The sequence below is a fragment of the Eleutherodactylus coqui genome, chromosome 8 (genome assembly GCF_035609145.1).
Source record: "Eleutherodactylus coqui strain aEleCoq1 chromosome 8, aEleCoq1.hap1, whole genome shotgun sequence".
Classification (NCBI taxonomy): domain Eukaryota; kingdom Metazoa; phylum Chordata; class Amphibia; order Anura; family Eleutherodactylidae; genus Eleutherodactylus; species Eleutherodactylus coqui.
This window is the reverse complement of record NC_089844.1, coordinates 125,550,465-125,566,351: the sequence shown is the minus strand read 5'-3', so window position 1 is coordinate 125,566,351 and position 15,887 is coordinate 125,550,465. Positions and strand designations below refer to the sequence as shown.

At 42.5% G+C, this 15,887-nt stretch overlaps 1 protein-coding gene across 1 annotated transcript in view; it reads left to right on the top strand.

Annotated features, from left to right (window-relative positions):
- The first annotated feature begins 364 nt into the window (after positions 1–364).
- Positions 365–15,887, top strand: part of FAM20C (FAM20C golgi associated secretory pathway kinase) — a 173,302-nt gene continuing 157,779 nt past the window's right edge. Inside the window, exons 1-2 of the mRNA XM_066576373.1 lie at positions 365–1,740; positions 9,947–10,134. Coding sequence (XP_066432470.1) covers positions 1,193–1,740; positions 9,947–10,134 — 736 coding nt within the window. The 5' untranslated portion in view covers positions 365–1,192. The remainder of the gene's footprint in view (positions 1,741–9,946; positions 10,135–15,887) is intronic.

Here is a 15,887-nt window from a genome sequence, read left to right as displayed (position 1 = left end):
ATTGCAAGCGGCAAACCCTGCAGTCTGCTATGTGCTCCCACTACTATCCTAATCCGTCTGATTCCCAGCCCGTCCCATTGTCATAGAAATGATTAGCACGGATGGATCTCTTCTTTGCAAACCTTTGAGAATCTGACGCCCTCTCCTTGCCCTAAGTGGAGCTGCAGAGAACAAAAATCTATCACGGATATAAAAAAAAAAAAGAAGAGAAAAAGATTTACTTTTGGTCTCGCTCTGTCCTGTTACTATCACTGTAGCATTTATTTAGCCAATCTCCTAAGTGTGACGTGTAGAAGGCCGGCTCCATGGCTTGCTCATAATATTTAACACACCCACAGAAGGCTGGAGCTGCAGCATTGCTAGTTCAACCAGTCTACTGCTTCCAGCAGAAAGAGAATTTCAGTCTGCACCTGCCAAAGACCTTCCCTTCTCCTTTTCACCTCCATTCTGTCCTTTTTCTTTTCTCTTCCCCCCTTCCCGGTACTCAAGCTGACATGAACCAAGGAATCAAATGACTGCCAAGAAGCCAGCAGCACAATCCCGGCTCGCACTCCCTTCTTTGTGTCATATTATTCCAGCTTGTGTTGCAGAAATGTCCACAGGCAGCCAAGGCTGTTTGGATGCAGGATCAAACAGACCTGATTTGTGACAGCACACTGGATCCCGGTGCCTGAAGAGATCTGGATCTTTACTTAGAACTTACCCTACACAAATGGTTGTGAAGAACTGGATGGTCCTGCCAAGGGGTCAGCTCGCCGAGGATGGGAAGCGGAGCTGTGTCTTATCCAGCCAAACATTCCGGATTGTTTTATTCATCTCATAAACCCATGCTTCTCCCCTGCTAATATCCTCCTCGCCTTTCCTATACATTCCACTGTCTATTCCATGCCTTTAAAGAATAATATCCATCCCATTGCAATAAGGCTGCACCGAAACTCAAGACTCCCCCTTATTTTTTCTTATTTTATGCATTGCGAAAAGAAGCGACACAGAGGAAGACTTTAATTTATATCTAGATTATTATTATTCTATTATCCGGTAGATTATTTTTTTTTTTTGCAGTAGATTACATTGTAATCTGCAAATTATTTTCTATATATATAGGTTAATCTGCTTTTTCCGTGAAAAAGCTTTTTATAAGTTTATTGCAAAAATATATATATATATTCTAATTTAATAAAAAGAGTTGAAGATGAAGATGATCTTAGTTCGTAAGTTCAGGGTGTTGATATTGATGGTGTTTTTGATTGCTTGCACAATGCATATTATGATAGATCTACTACCAAAGCTGGAGAAGAGGGCGACCAGGAGTGATGGAGAAGTAGGATGCTCCTGTACTCACAACCTCAACGAGGACTGGGGGAAACAGAGACCCAAGAATACAGCTGAATCAGGGTGGCCTAATAAGCACACGTTGAGGATCCTACAAGACTTCAGTAGTGACCCCAGCTCGAATCTCACCTCGCACTCGCTAGAGAAAATCACTGGAATAATGGACAAAAATGACTCTTTTAAAAAACTGGAGCAACGTGAAACGGTCAAAGACTCCAACAATAAACAGTTGATCCAAGATGGAAGTATAAAGAAGCCCCAGCCTGGGCTTGGGTACTCTAGGTTGGCTGCCCTCTTCCAGCATCCTCTATATAAAAGTGCTATTCCGGAGCTCACTGAAGATGATGTCTTGTTTAATGTGAACAGTGACATCAGGTTTAACCCCAAAGCTGCTGAAAACCAAGATTGGTAAGTGCCGAACTATACGGTGAAATGAATTTATTACTGTACTGTATGTCGTCTATCGGTATGCTATTAAATCACAAGTCCATTCAAAACCTGATTATTCAAATGTGAATGCAATTTTCCATGGAAGCTGATATATGGGGAGCTGTTTGACAGGGTTCCCATACTGGTCATTTCTTTCCATATTGCTTTAAAGGGTTAATAAGTCCAAATATTGACACTTTTTTTAAAACCAGTAGTAACTAACTCCGATATACCATGAAACACTCAAAAAGGATCTGGAAGCTGAGATATAGGGAGCTGTTTGGCAGATTTCTAGTTTTTGGGATTCTCTTTCCAGGTTGGAAGATTAATAAACAGAGACACTATTTTTTGAAATCATTAGTAAATAATTCCAGTATCCTGATACCTTATTCACAGGAAGCTGAGATATGGGGAGATGTTTGATAGGGTCCTTCCTAGTTCTAGTGATTTTCTTTACCTGTTGAAGGGTTAAAAAAGGAAGCCACATTTTTGAACATCATTAGTAACTCATTGCAATATCCTGATGCCACATTCACAAGGTTCTGGAAACTGAGATATGAGGGAATGTTTGTCAGGGTCCTAATTCTAGTGATTTCCTTTCCCTATTAAATGGTTAATAAATGGAGCCACATTTTTGAACATCATTAGTAGCTAAGATAATTCCAATACTCTGATGTCACATTCACCGGCGACTGGAAGCTGAGATATAGGGAGATGTTTGACGGTCCTGATTCTAGTGATTATTTTCCTTACTATATAGTTGAGGGGTTAATAAATCAGGCCACTATTATTAGTAACTTTCCCCAATATCCCAATGACACTCTCACAGGGGGCCTGGAAGCTGAGATATGGGGAGATGTTTAACAGGGTCCTCATTCTAGTGATTTCTTTCATTCTTAAAATAGCAGGAATGAAGGGTTAATGTGTCAAGGTAAGGACACTATAGGTAACGTACCACCTGCCCTGACTGCACTTAACCCTGATACCCCCTCCCATCCCCCATGCTGGGGTCTGGAAGCTGAGATACAGTAGCTGGACATTTTGGAAAGGTCCTCACATTATAAAGCAGGTGGTTACTTATTAACAATACAAAGATGTTTTTTTGTAAGCAGGTAAAGAAATCGACCAAAAATCTCCCTGTATCTCGGTTTCTAGACCCCCGTAAGAGTCCTATGGGGGATGGGAAGTGATATTGGATATAACTGCAGTCTTACCTGAAATGTCTGGCTTTAATGGAGTTGCAGAATGAATCTCACTACATAAACATCACCTATATCCATAATTCTAATAATACATTGTATCCATATGTGATAATACTGTTCTAATTAAGTCCTATCATCCATGACATGCCCCCCAACCCCTCCCAATACAAACACTTTGCATTATGGGATTGTGTTTGTCTCATTCAGAAAAGGTAAGTAGGTCAATCTCAAGGGGGGTTAGTGCCGGCCCTGAGGACAGCCGAGAGTAGATTAATACAATGATTCAGCGGCCAGGTCTCTGTAGACTGACCAATTGTTCGACAAATCAGCTAACTTTAACCTTTGTTGTCCCTGCGGTAGAGTCCAGGTAAATAAGCCAGTACCGAGACTGATAAGATTCCAGGATCTGGACAGTCTTTTTTTTTAATTTTTAACTAAGGAATATCATTGCCTTTAATTGTTTAACCCTTGATAAGCTTCCTTGGTAGAACACGTTTTAAAATGACCCTTATGGATACAACAGATGAGCAATTACTGTATGGTAGCAAAACAAGTAATAATGCAAAGCATCAGGTCGGCTGACTGTAGAACAACAGCTCCCTCTTTCAAGCAGACTGACACTGTATTGTCTACATTGTACTTTTCAATGCAAGAATGAGATAATTGGAGGATTCAAGTCTTAATTAGAGTCAGATCCAGCACATACAATAAACCATTTATCCCATAACAGGTAGATATGGGACCTGCTTGGCCAACTAGATGGTCTTTGATGTCCCATAGACCTGTAATCTACTGTGTAACCCATTCCTATCGTCATATGGAGGCATAAATTCAATATTTGCAGCTGCCACTTCTCTTCGTCTCTTTTTTCCACCTTGCTAATGGCTTTTAGATTATAGGTGTATAGTAATTGAAAATAAAATGTCAGCTGTTAGCTCTTAATTGCTTTTACCTACCTTGCCCTGAAGGTTAATTCAGTCACCCACTGTTCCAGGTACAGTACAGCAGTACATAAAAGAGATTTCCCATCTTGTCCCAATACAAGGGCATATGTAGCCATAGGGGCAAACATGCATCTGCCATGGAGCCCCTGAAGAAAAAGGGCCCTTGATGAGGTTGGCTGTATCCCTTGTTTCAATGGGTGCTGAAAACCTGTTCACCAGAGGTCCTTCAATGCTGGCAAACAAGTGTGGGAGATTAACCCATAGAACTACCATAGAAATTGGAAATGGGTGAAGAAATAAGTCCTCCTGCCCCAGTTGGCTAGGAGAGTAGTGAGGTTAACTAGCACCAAGAGTAGTGTCCATTTTGCTATAGGATGTCTTACCTCTATGTACTGTTCTGTATGTAGCCTTATGTAGTAAGGTGGACTATTTGCCGGGCCCAGATGAAGTCAATGAACTTCTAAAAGGCGATAATATAGTAACCCAAAGATAAAATGCAGGTGCAAATGAGGTATAATTAATATTTTCAGGTTAAATTGGAATCACCTTGAATTGTCAATGTCCGTAGTTTTCAGGTTCCGCATGAAGCTGGCCATTTATGTGGCAATTATGACTTAAAAGGATATATAATATGTAGAGATTGATTGAAGGTTCATTTTAAATCTCTTCTGACAAGTCATTAAGACTCTACTAATTAAGTGCCACATCTCTTCGTCATTAATTAGAGTCCATATGTCCAACTTGGCCTGCCATCGCAATCCATTGGATTGTAACGCAAGATGTTTAAAGGGGAACCTTCACATTAACTAGAGTTAAATGGGTTTTCCAGGGAAATACTATTGATGACCTATCCTCGGGATAGGTCATCAATTGTTGATCGGCTGGTTTCCGCTGCTCGGGAACCTGACCGATCAGCTGATCGGGTGCCTGCTGTCAGCGCCAGAACACACAGTGAATATAGTGAGAGCAGATGGCTTTGATCCCTGTGTAGTAGTCGGAGCTGGTAAATGCAGGCACAACTGTCATTAAAATCAATAGGAGCTGCACTTGCAGTTAGAAATGCCAGCCACTATACAGGAGTCAGAGCCAACTGCTTCAACTCCAATACTTGTGTACTGTGGCACCAAAAGCAGGTGCCCAATCAGTTTTGACTGGCAAACCCTAGCCAATCAACCAACCGATCGCTCGCCCGCTGGCGGTGCCACCATACACAGTTATTGGAGTTGAAGCAGTTGGCTCTGACTCCTGTATAGTGGTTGGCACTTGTAACTACAGGTGCAGCTCCAACTGACTTTAATGACACCTGCATCTGACTATAACACAGGGGTTGGAGCTGTCTGCTTCTGGTCCACACCCTGTGTATTGTGGCGCAGGCATGAGGTGCCCTATCAGCCAATGGGCTGAGGTCCCAAGTGACGGACTCCAGCCGATCAACGATCGATGACCTATCCATATGTTAGGTCCATAAGATAGGTCATCAATAGTTTTTTTTTCCATGAAAAACCCCTTTAATTGCCCCATAAACAAAATGGAAATCTATTGGTATGGTAACACTTTAATCCATTCATTTATATAGCAGTGCTTTACATCGCTTGATTTTGGGTTCTGCCCTCATTAGGGCTTACAATCTAAATCCACCTTTTAGTATGTTTTAGGAGTATGGGAAATAACCCATGCTAATCCCTGGAGAATGTAAAACTTCATGCAGATCTTGTCCTTGATCAGATCTGTACCCAGGACGGCAAGGCAGCACTGCTAACTACTGAGCCACCGGGCTACCCACAGTTGTGAACAAACTCAATCATTGAATTGGGATCGATCACTGTCAGTGGAATATTATAGACAACCAACTAATGATTACATGATCCCAACCAACGACCATCCAAAGTCATTTAATGTAAAGTGTGAATAGATTTTGACTGATCATTACTGTTCCTCCATATCAAAGATGTAATAATTATCTCTAAAGGAGATCGTTTTATTTTATGGATTAAAGAATTTTAAGGGTTAAATAGGTTCTTAAAGAGGCACAACATTGTTGAAACAAAGCCAGTAATTTTGCCGGCCTGACTTTCCTTATGAGAAGGTGATGACAACTCGTTTTTTTTTTAATTCAGTATGTGAATCAATTTATTAAGAGGATCACCCAACAATAATCTGATCCCAGGCAGTTCTGCTTTTTGGCCCCACCAGTTGTCAGCTGTAAGCCGTACTGGAATCTGGCAACAAGTTTTCAACTTCCCTGCAGTGCCCCTGTAGGTAAAATAAAGCATTACACCATTCTCATTGAAATCAGAGAATTGTCCATGTAATGTACCAAGGTTCTCAAAAGTGAGAGCTGTTCTTTGTAGCCACTCTCCACTGTGGCTAATAGATGAGGGTCTTGAATTTATACTGCACAGGTAGACTTGTTTTTATGGTCGCACTGACTTACAGATGTAGCAAACGTTAACTTGACTTAATACATTATGATAACTACAGTGGTGTAAATTGAGTTGTTATCATCATGAACCAGTCAGGTTAACAACTGCTACATCTGTAATAATGGAATAGGGACTCTATAAAGATGCTACATATAGGAAAGACCATCTGCAGTATATAGAGGATTACAATGGAGCCACCATTCTAGTATTGCTTCTCACTATCTACCCTTCTATTAAGCATGTAAGCAGCCATGGTGTTTTTTTTTTGTCCTCCTTTCTTCTCATGACATGTAGGGGATTAGGGGTTGCATGATGCCTGTGTAGAGGAGAAACCATGAGCGACCTCAAATATCCTATGAAACAAATGTCTGAAGTCAATTGGGCTGCCTTCCCCCTCCATGGACCCCATAGTAGCCACATACCCAGTTTCTCCGAAAATAAGACCTAGCATGATTTTTCAGGATTTTTTGAGGATTCATAATGATTTTTCAGGCTTTTTGAAAATGCTTGAAATATAAGCCCTACTCTAAAACTAAGCCTAGTTACAGTTAATAAAAAAAAGGCAATTTAAATAGTGTCCAGGCAGCTATACTTGTAAAAAAGTGAAATCTTTTGGAGCAAAAATTAATATAAGACACTGTCTTATTTTTGGAGAAACAGGGTAGGCTTTGTTAGTGGTCACTAGAGATGAGCAAACCTTTCAAATGCTCAATTTTGCAGAATTTTGTCAAAAATGTTGTCGCAATCCAAATTAGATGGAACCAAGCTGAAAGTTTATAAAAACTCCTTAAAACAAGTGCTGGACTATGGCAGTACTTCAATGGATGTAGCTCAATGGTTAGCATTGTTGCCTTGCAGTGCTGGGTTCTTGGTTCAAATCTGAGTTGGAAAACTCTAGGCAAATATTGTATTTGTTCAGATTTCAACCAAGGACCCAGCACTGCAAGGCAACAATGCCAACCATTAAACCACCGTGCTTCTTCTTCCTTCTACGGAGGAGGAAAAAAAACAAGAAGAAATATAAAGAGAACCTAGGACTCCAGCATTGCAAGGCGACAATACTAACCGCTAAACCCCCATGGTTATGTTTTAGCATTGCAGAATATGTGGGTGCTATGCAAGCAGTGGGTAATAAATACTATTTTTCTGCTGATACATAATTTTTAGTTTCTTGGCCCAAGAATAAAATCTATAGTTGGGCCTCCAACTAAGACATGCCATTTTTATCACTGCTGTTGTATTATGTGGCATATAGGCCTTATGGACCCCTCAGACTTCGGGGCCCGTGTATGCCTGCAACATCTGTGCCCTGTGTTACATCTCATCTACTCTGGTGGTATTTTTTTTTCCTCTTTTGCTCTAGTATTACTGATTTAGCAGAGCAGGAATAGCACACAATGTTCTGTTTATTTTGACACCTTATTTCTTGAATTTCGCCATTTCCTAAGGGAATTCAGCGCCAGCACACGCAGTTAGGTAAAGACTTCTAAACGAAAAACATGGATCTTACTTCAGAGGGGCACAAGGTATGAGGCCAGTCCTACAGTGCATCCGCTGGTCTATAACACTACCTGATGGAAGACTTGGGAAATCGCTATGTAGATAGGAAAGTTTAGGGAATGTGGCTACTAAATGCAAAGCCTCATGGGAAATTGAAATAAGTTGCTTTAATGTTTGCGTTACCTTAATGTGGTTCTATATTATATAATGCTGCAGTCACAATAATAAGGGAAATTCAGATTTTGAATTGAATATTACACTTTGTCATTATTTGTGCATTGCTAAGACTGAACCATAACACAAATAATAGCGAAAATCTAATAATGAAGTGATATGTAACACTGCAAATAATAAATAAATCTTGTTATTTGCAAAGCACTAACTTATTCCGCAGCGCTTTCAGGTGATTTATTTATTACCCCCCACTAAGCTGGGTGCTTATTTTACTAACCTCGGAAGGATGGAAGGCTGAGCCGACCTTGACCTGGCTACCTGAACCATGCGGGGATTGAACTCGCAACCTTAAATTTAACCTCCCCTCCGATCAAAGACGGAATGGGAACTTAAAATGGCCTTGTAGAAAAAAATCTTAAAGTGGCCCCATGTTGTAGGTGGGTCCAAATCACTAGCAGAGGGGCCAATAAAAGTACTAGGGTGATTTCACAGCAGCATCGGGGATTCTGCTTTCCTGCTCTGAATGGCTCCATCTCTGGATAGAACTGAGCAGTGATGGATGGATCCCAGTGACTATAATGGGGTCCTTCTGCTTTCCACTCAGCTGTTCAGCTTTTGGACAGAAGAAAAAGTGCTACATGCAGTACTTTTTCTTCCGGAACATTGACCGGATCTGTGACGGAACCTGTCATCGGTGTGAGATGTCATCGCTCAACGCTTGTCTTCCTAGGCTTTGATGAACTGAGCGTGGGGCACCATTGCACGAGCTCAGTGCTGTATTGCGCCAAAAACAAAAAAAGGGGGCAATGTTTAAATTGGAAGAGATGCTGCAGTACCTGATGCTGACACAGCCGCTAGCACCACAGCTACACTGCCTTCTGTACTAAAAGGTCCCCCAGCACAGGCAATCTGCAGCTGATCTCTGGGTCCCCTGAGCCAGCAGGACAGCGGGGTCTGTAGCAGGTGCTCCGTCTTGCATTAACCCTGATCAGACGGACCCATGACCTGACCAGCCTGCTGGTAGTGCAGTTCACCTCCATTCAGTGAAAGGGAACCTGTCAGGTCCTACAAGTCCCATCAATTAAAGTTATAGGCTCACAAGAAAAGAGGTGCTGAGCCTGGAAGTGTGATTTTTATACTTACCTGGCTACCAGTTCCCTCGCCACACACAAAGCCACTGCTTGGTGCATTGAGTTGTCTTTCTTTTTTGTAAACTGTCCTCTAATTAAAAAGGGGTTCTGTCACTTTATACTATTGATGGCCTATCCTCAGGATAGATCATCAATAGCAGGTTGGTGGAGAACTGTCACTCGAGAGCTCCACCAATCAACTGATTGTCTAGCCCGCTGTCTGTACAGAAATGTGATACACAGCTATGCTCCCAATGATGTCCATTGGAATGAAGCCGGCTATTACACTTTCAGCCCTGACCACCAATACGGACATCCAGCCCCGCTGTACTGACAGCAGGCCGGATGATCAGCTAATTGGCAGGAATCTTGATTGGCAGAAGACAGGTCATCAAGGGTTGTTGATCTCAAAGGTTGATCCAGGGACTATTCTGATTGCCATGAAGATTTTTTCCCCCCGAAATAGGGGAAAATTGGCTTCTGCCTCATTGTATTTTTTTGCCTTCCTCTGGATCAACAAGACTGGTGATTGGAAACAGACTGAACTAGATGGACATTTGTCTTTTTTCAGCCTAGCATACTATCTTACTATCAATTGTGACAAAAGCCCTAAGGATATTAGGGACTAGTATTATGTCTTGTAAAAAAAATACACCTTTTTTCTGATGCTGGACATCACTTTAGGACTGAGGTGTCACCAGCATCTATTAAGACCACCCACCTTGATTTTCTAGCTATGTCCATAGAATGTGATTATTGAGTTTCTTCCACATCCCTCCATGATTTAACTTTTTTTCTTGTCACCTTTCTAGGCAAAATGTGGGGAATGAACCAAATGAGGAGGAAGAATTCTTACCTACTGGAGAAGCTCATGTAGACTCCTACCCAAACTGGTTAAAGTTTCATATTGGAATCAATCGGTATGAGTTATATTCCAGACAGAACCCAGCAATAGGAGCCTTACTACAGGATCTTAGCAGCCAGAAAATCACCAGTGTTGGTGAGTGATCTGTATTTTATTACATATATTACATTTATTTGCGCCACTTCTATGTTCTTCAATGGTTATTTCAGAGGAGTATATAAGAAGGCTCTACATGCCAAATGGTTACTACCTCCTGATCCTGCTCAACCAACATGGTCACCGTCCAGGACAGTGTTTGCCGAAGGGTATCAAGAACATTCGCTAACCTTTCTTCTTAAGCACTGGCCCCTTAGATGCCTCAAGGACTGTTCATGTGGATTATATGACAAATAATCATTTCTATGAACCAATTAGACATTTGATATGGTCTTGATGTAACATCACATTCAGCAACAAGTCTTGAGGTTGGACTAATTTGGCTCTAGATACTTACTGTCATGGTGCAGTGGCGGCAATGCGGAAGCAGGTTCTGGCTGATGTCACAACGTCAGCTTAGCCCATGTGACCCTGGCATTGGTGCATGCGCCCTGTCATTCAGCGCTGGGCGCCAACGACTGAATGACCATCTGCTGTTTGGGCCTTGCCTGGTCGGTGGAGAGGTGTTTCTCCCAGCTGGCCAATCAGCCATTATTGTATTGTATATACTCTGGCCCCTCCTCTCAGAGGGCACCAGTTATTCCCTTAGTGGTGGAGCTCTGGTCTGGTCCACATACTCACTGTGAGAGAAGCCCTTGGTCTTTATACTGATTTCTTGTTATCTTTTCATCTATTACTTAGTGCCGTTGTGACGATTGTTATTAACATCTGTGTATTATCACCTCCTATTACCACCTAGGGACAGACTAGGCAGTCCCCAGGTTCTGGACACGGGACCGTCCTTGTCAGGGCTGAAGCCCTATAGAAGTTGTCATGCATGCACATCATCGGTCCACTCATGCAGGGGACTTAGGGTGCACAATTTTTCTGATCCCTGGGGCTCTTGGAGGTCAAACCACCAATGCTCATACACATCCTGTGGATAGAAGATACATGATTTTATTGGGCAAACCCCTTTACAATTTCCTCTAGGGAATTCTGAGTTAATAATAGGGACCCACCCTTAACATCATTAATTTATTAGTTAAAGCAGGTGAACCTCCCACCTTGGAGGACCCAGCATGATCATCCATTACAATTACCTTTAATATGAATGATGTAATGCTTCAACTTTCCTGTGGAGGTGCTGCAGGAAAATGAAATCAAATATTGCAGCTGATTGCTATAAGACACTGTGTGGTCAGTTTACTGTCTGGACCCTTCTAACAATAAATGGACATGCAGAAAATGATACCGGTAGCTTGCAATACAGGACTAGCAATTACTTTCATTAGTCTCACTTGCAGCATGCTGATGAGTTATATGTTTTGTTGCCATGGTTTATAGCACCATGCTGTTATGTGATTAAATAATCTTTGTAGTGCGGATAGCAGACGCTCGCCGTTCTGGCAGGTGTTGTCATTTGCTCGTATTCTGCTATTAGTCATATCTCTACAGTAAAATGTTCATTAATTTGCTAGGCCTATGCTATGCGCGGTAGCTGCCTTTCTGCAGCGCCTGGTGTAAGGTTACACTTATATTCACCCTTTGTACCTACCTGGTTTTATTTCTCTCGTCTGAGAATTTTGTCATTTATTGACATGCGTGAAAGGGAAACAGCAATCTGGGAAGCGGACTTGGATCTTGGATCTGTGTACCGCTGACTGTTAATGATTGAATCAACCTCGCATTTAGCTGTGATGTTACCCAGCAGGAAAAATATCCAATTTGTCTATAATCACCTTGCTTGCATTAAAAAGCTTCTCGCCTCAGCCCATTGTGACTGCACACAGAGATCTATTGGCAGAAAGCGCTGCAATGCTATTTCTTCTTTGAGGCCTGATTCACATAAGCGTATTTGCGTGCGTTTTTGTGGAGTGGGCATTGCGTATTTGTGCATGTATCAATGTATTTTACATGCACTAATGCTCTCAGCCATTGAAATGGTTAATTAGTTTCATGAGTTCAGGATGTGTTCTTTTCCTGCGCAAATGGACAGGAAAATAGAGCATTTTGGATATTTTTTGCGCGACTGAATCGTGCACGGTAAAATGCACGCATGTGAACGAACTCATTGAAATCAATGCATTCTATTTTCTGTGTATTAAACATGCAAGTTTTTCATGTGCCAATACGTTCGTGTAAATGCGGCTTTACTGGGTGGTAAAATTGGCTTCATTTCCCTCCATTCATCCTGCAAATGTATGGGAAGTTCTCTCAAAGAGGATAGACACTTTTCATTTTACCTGACTAAATGTTCAGTTCATCCCAAAGATGTTCAGTAGGGTTCAGGTTGGGACTCTGTGAAGCCGGTCCAATTGTGGAACCAACGGACCGAGACCATGCCACGTGAAACATGCCCAGAGCATAACAGAACCTCCGCCGTACTTAACTGTTGGCACAACACCCTCAGACAGGCGGCGTTCCTCAGGCTTCTTCACATCCAGGTACCTCCATCTGAGGTTAAGATGGAGTAGTGTGATTCATCACTCCGTAGAATGTTCTTCTATAGCTCAACTCTCCATTGATGGTGCAACATTGTCGACGGGCTGATGCATCAGTCTTTTGACAAAGGGGGGTGTTTTTTTTCTGGATTGAGGACTCTTGCCCTTCTACATGGGCCAATTGTCATGAGCAGAGGCGTAACCTGAAGCTTCTGGGCCCCAATGCAAAACCTGTAATGGGGCCCCCAACTTTAATGCTTTACTCATAGTACTGGGTTCCCTATATGGAGAAGAGAGGCCTTATGGGCCCCCTAAGGCTCCTGGGCCCGGGTGCAACCGCATCCCCTGCATCCTCTATAGTTACACCCCTGGTCATGAGTGAGTGTTCATCTGCAATCACGCAACAAACGAGTAAACGTTTGTTTATTGGCTAATTGCATCTTTGGTGCACCCTGAAAAAAAAACCCTTCTTGGCCGCACATCTCCGAGATGCCGACAGCGATTAAAGTGAATGGTGAACAATACTCTATCCTACCAAAAGTAATTGGACACCAAAGCAAAAATCAAAAGTAGTATTTATGTCCATATATTAATACTTAGTGGGCCTTCCTTTGGCCCTAATGATATCAGATACTCTCTGTGGTATACTTTCTACTAATGTCTGATACACCTCAGCTGGTATTTCCCTCCATTCATCCTGCAAATGTCTGGTGAGTTCTCTTTAATTGGGCAAATATAGATCAAATACTGATGACACATGGTTGTAATGTCATCTTTAACACTCCTTATTAGTAGTCAGTTCTACGGGTGTGTATTGGAATCAATGGGTTCTATTTACTGCGTATTGCATGCGCAAAACACTGCGCAAATACGTTTTGGTGCATGCAATACGCAGTGAATAAAACCCATTGTCTTCAACGGGTTTGTTCATGCGCATATTTTGCAAGCATAATTATGTAGCGCCAAAATATACACAGCCTGTTCTATTTTGCTTCGCATTTGTGCAGGGAAGTAGAACATAATGAATCTAATTAGGCTAATTAGCCATTTCAATGCATGGGACCGCAGGTTTTGGTTGCGCTCAGCCGTGACGGATCCTCTGATCGGGGGCCCTGAACGCAGATGTGAACTTAGTGGGTCGTACTTCTAGCAGTCTTTCCGAGTTCTGTACATGAACTCATAACGGCTCGTCTACCAGCTCTGTCTCTCCTCAGCACTTTGGCGCCAAAAATACATCCGCCAACTTCCGCCCACAAACCTAGCTCCTCCTTTTCTATATTTGTCTTGCTTCTAGGAACGAAGTAAAAGAAAAAAACAGATGCAAATGGAGGGGGCAGATTAGTCAGAATTATTGGCAAACCTTTGCATACTTGTTTTGACTGATCCAGTAAAAAAAAAAATGATTTCCTGCTGGATTCATAAAAACGCAGTGTGAAAATCGCCGTAGAGCCCATTTATTCAGGTATTTCTCCCATCCGTGCGCTTTCTGTGTTTTTTGAGCGCAAAAAATAGAGAACACTCTATTTTCCTGCGCATTTGTATGCCAAAGGTCCCCATAGAAGTCTATGGGGGGATGTGCAACTAGGCATACAATACGCAAGGGGATGCGGGAAACACTGTTGAACTCCATGAAAAAAAGAACACAACTGGAGAAGGTAAATGAACATGATCCGCGTACACAAAAATTTGCCGATACGCATGAAAAAAAAACGTAGCTCATAACGCAAATATGTTGCGTTGAGTCACGCACCGTATGATCGCATGAATCAAGATTTGACGTGATCGAGTCCCGATTTTTGTTCACGTATTTCCATCCATTCAGCCATTCACATGAGCCGCTGCTGCGTATCGTTAAACAAACATACGCAGAAGCGATGAAAACCAGCGATCGCTGTAAAATGCGCGAAATGAGCAATAATGCCTAATTAGGGCCAGCTGCCTTTTTTTTCCAAGTGTTGTACGCAGCTAAACACTCTCCCTCCATCTTTTCCACCTCCCATAGAAGTCTATGGAAACTTGCTGCAAAAGATAGGGTAAGACCTGTCTTTTCATGCGGCATATGACGTGTTTGCGCGATTTTTTTACACCACCAAAAATCATTCGTCTGCATTGACTATCCGCGGTTAATTAAATAACCACGGATGGTATTTTAAGTGATTTGCGGCTTTCACTTGCATGAAAAAAACCGCGACATGCTCCATTTTAGTGCGGATCACGCGTGCGGGAGCTCATGAAGCTCATATCTCAATTGATCTCCCGCATGAAAGAAAAAGACAATTCTAGTGCATTCGCAGCAGAAATCCGCTTGGGCCTGATTTTCCCCTTGAACATGAGGCCTTAGAGTGGTGGGATTCTTGCTGCACCTGGTATTGCAGTTTACTGCATCGTCATCCTATTTATGTGAATGGGACTGAGCTACAGCTGTAGGCATGGCCATCACTAAAGCACGGTCTAGTAAAAGGGACCCGGGGCTTGCCGGAATATCTGCCTCTTGAATCAGCTGATTGGCAGAAGCATCGAGAGTTGCCCCCCCACCCATCCCATATTGATGGCCTATCTCAGTGTAATATAAGGGATAACCTCTTTATTAGTCATGCTGGTGGTCACAATGTGTTTCAGGCTTCCATTCCCGTGAGCAGTTATTGTAGAGGAAGTTCCCGGTCTGCAGCCGTTGTGTTGTGGTCGGAACATGATCTTTCCATCAGTGAAGGAAAACTTTCCGTCATCGCCAAGAATCACAACGGCAGACAGAGCTGAGTGACAGTCACATGAGGTCCCTGACAACGGCGTCCTTATCGCGCGGCGCACTGCTTCCTCCATCCGGTTATCTGCTCGTCCTCTGCTATATCATCAGTAAACATCTTGCTCAATAAAATGTTAATATCAAACATCTGCTTTCAGAGGGAACGCGTCCACAAAAGGCTCTCCAGAATGAGTCACGGGACGCCGGCCCGAGTTCTCATGGAAAACAATACTTTTCTATAGACTTTTCTACGTATGGACGGAAAGGAAAAAGTGATGTAACGGCTGAGTGGGTTGTAGCAGAGACTGCTTTTGTGCGTTTGGCATAGCATGATATAGGTAAAACAGGCAGATATATAAGTAACGGCCCTTTTACACTGCCGATCATCAAGCCCGATCATTGCTCCGAAAGTTTGTTACCCAACTACTGGCCCATGTGACGGGACCATCGATCAGCCAGCCAAGGAGCGAATGCTTGTTCGTTGATCGATCATTCCTTTTCAGCTAGTAGTCTGTTTCCCTGAAAATAAGACATAGCATGATTTTCCAGAATTTTTGAGGATGCAA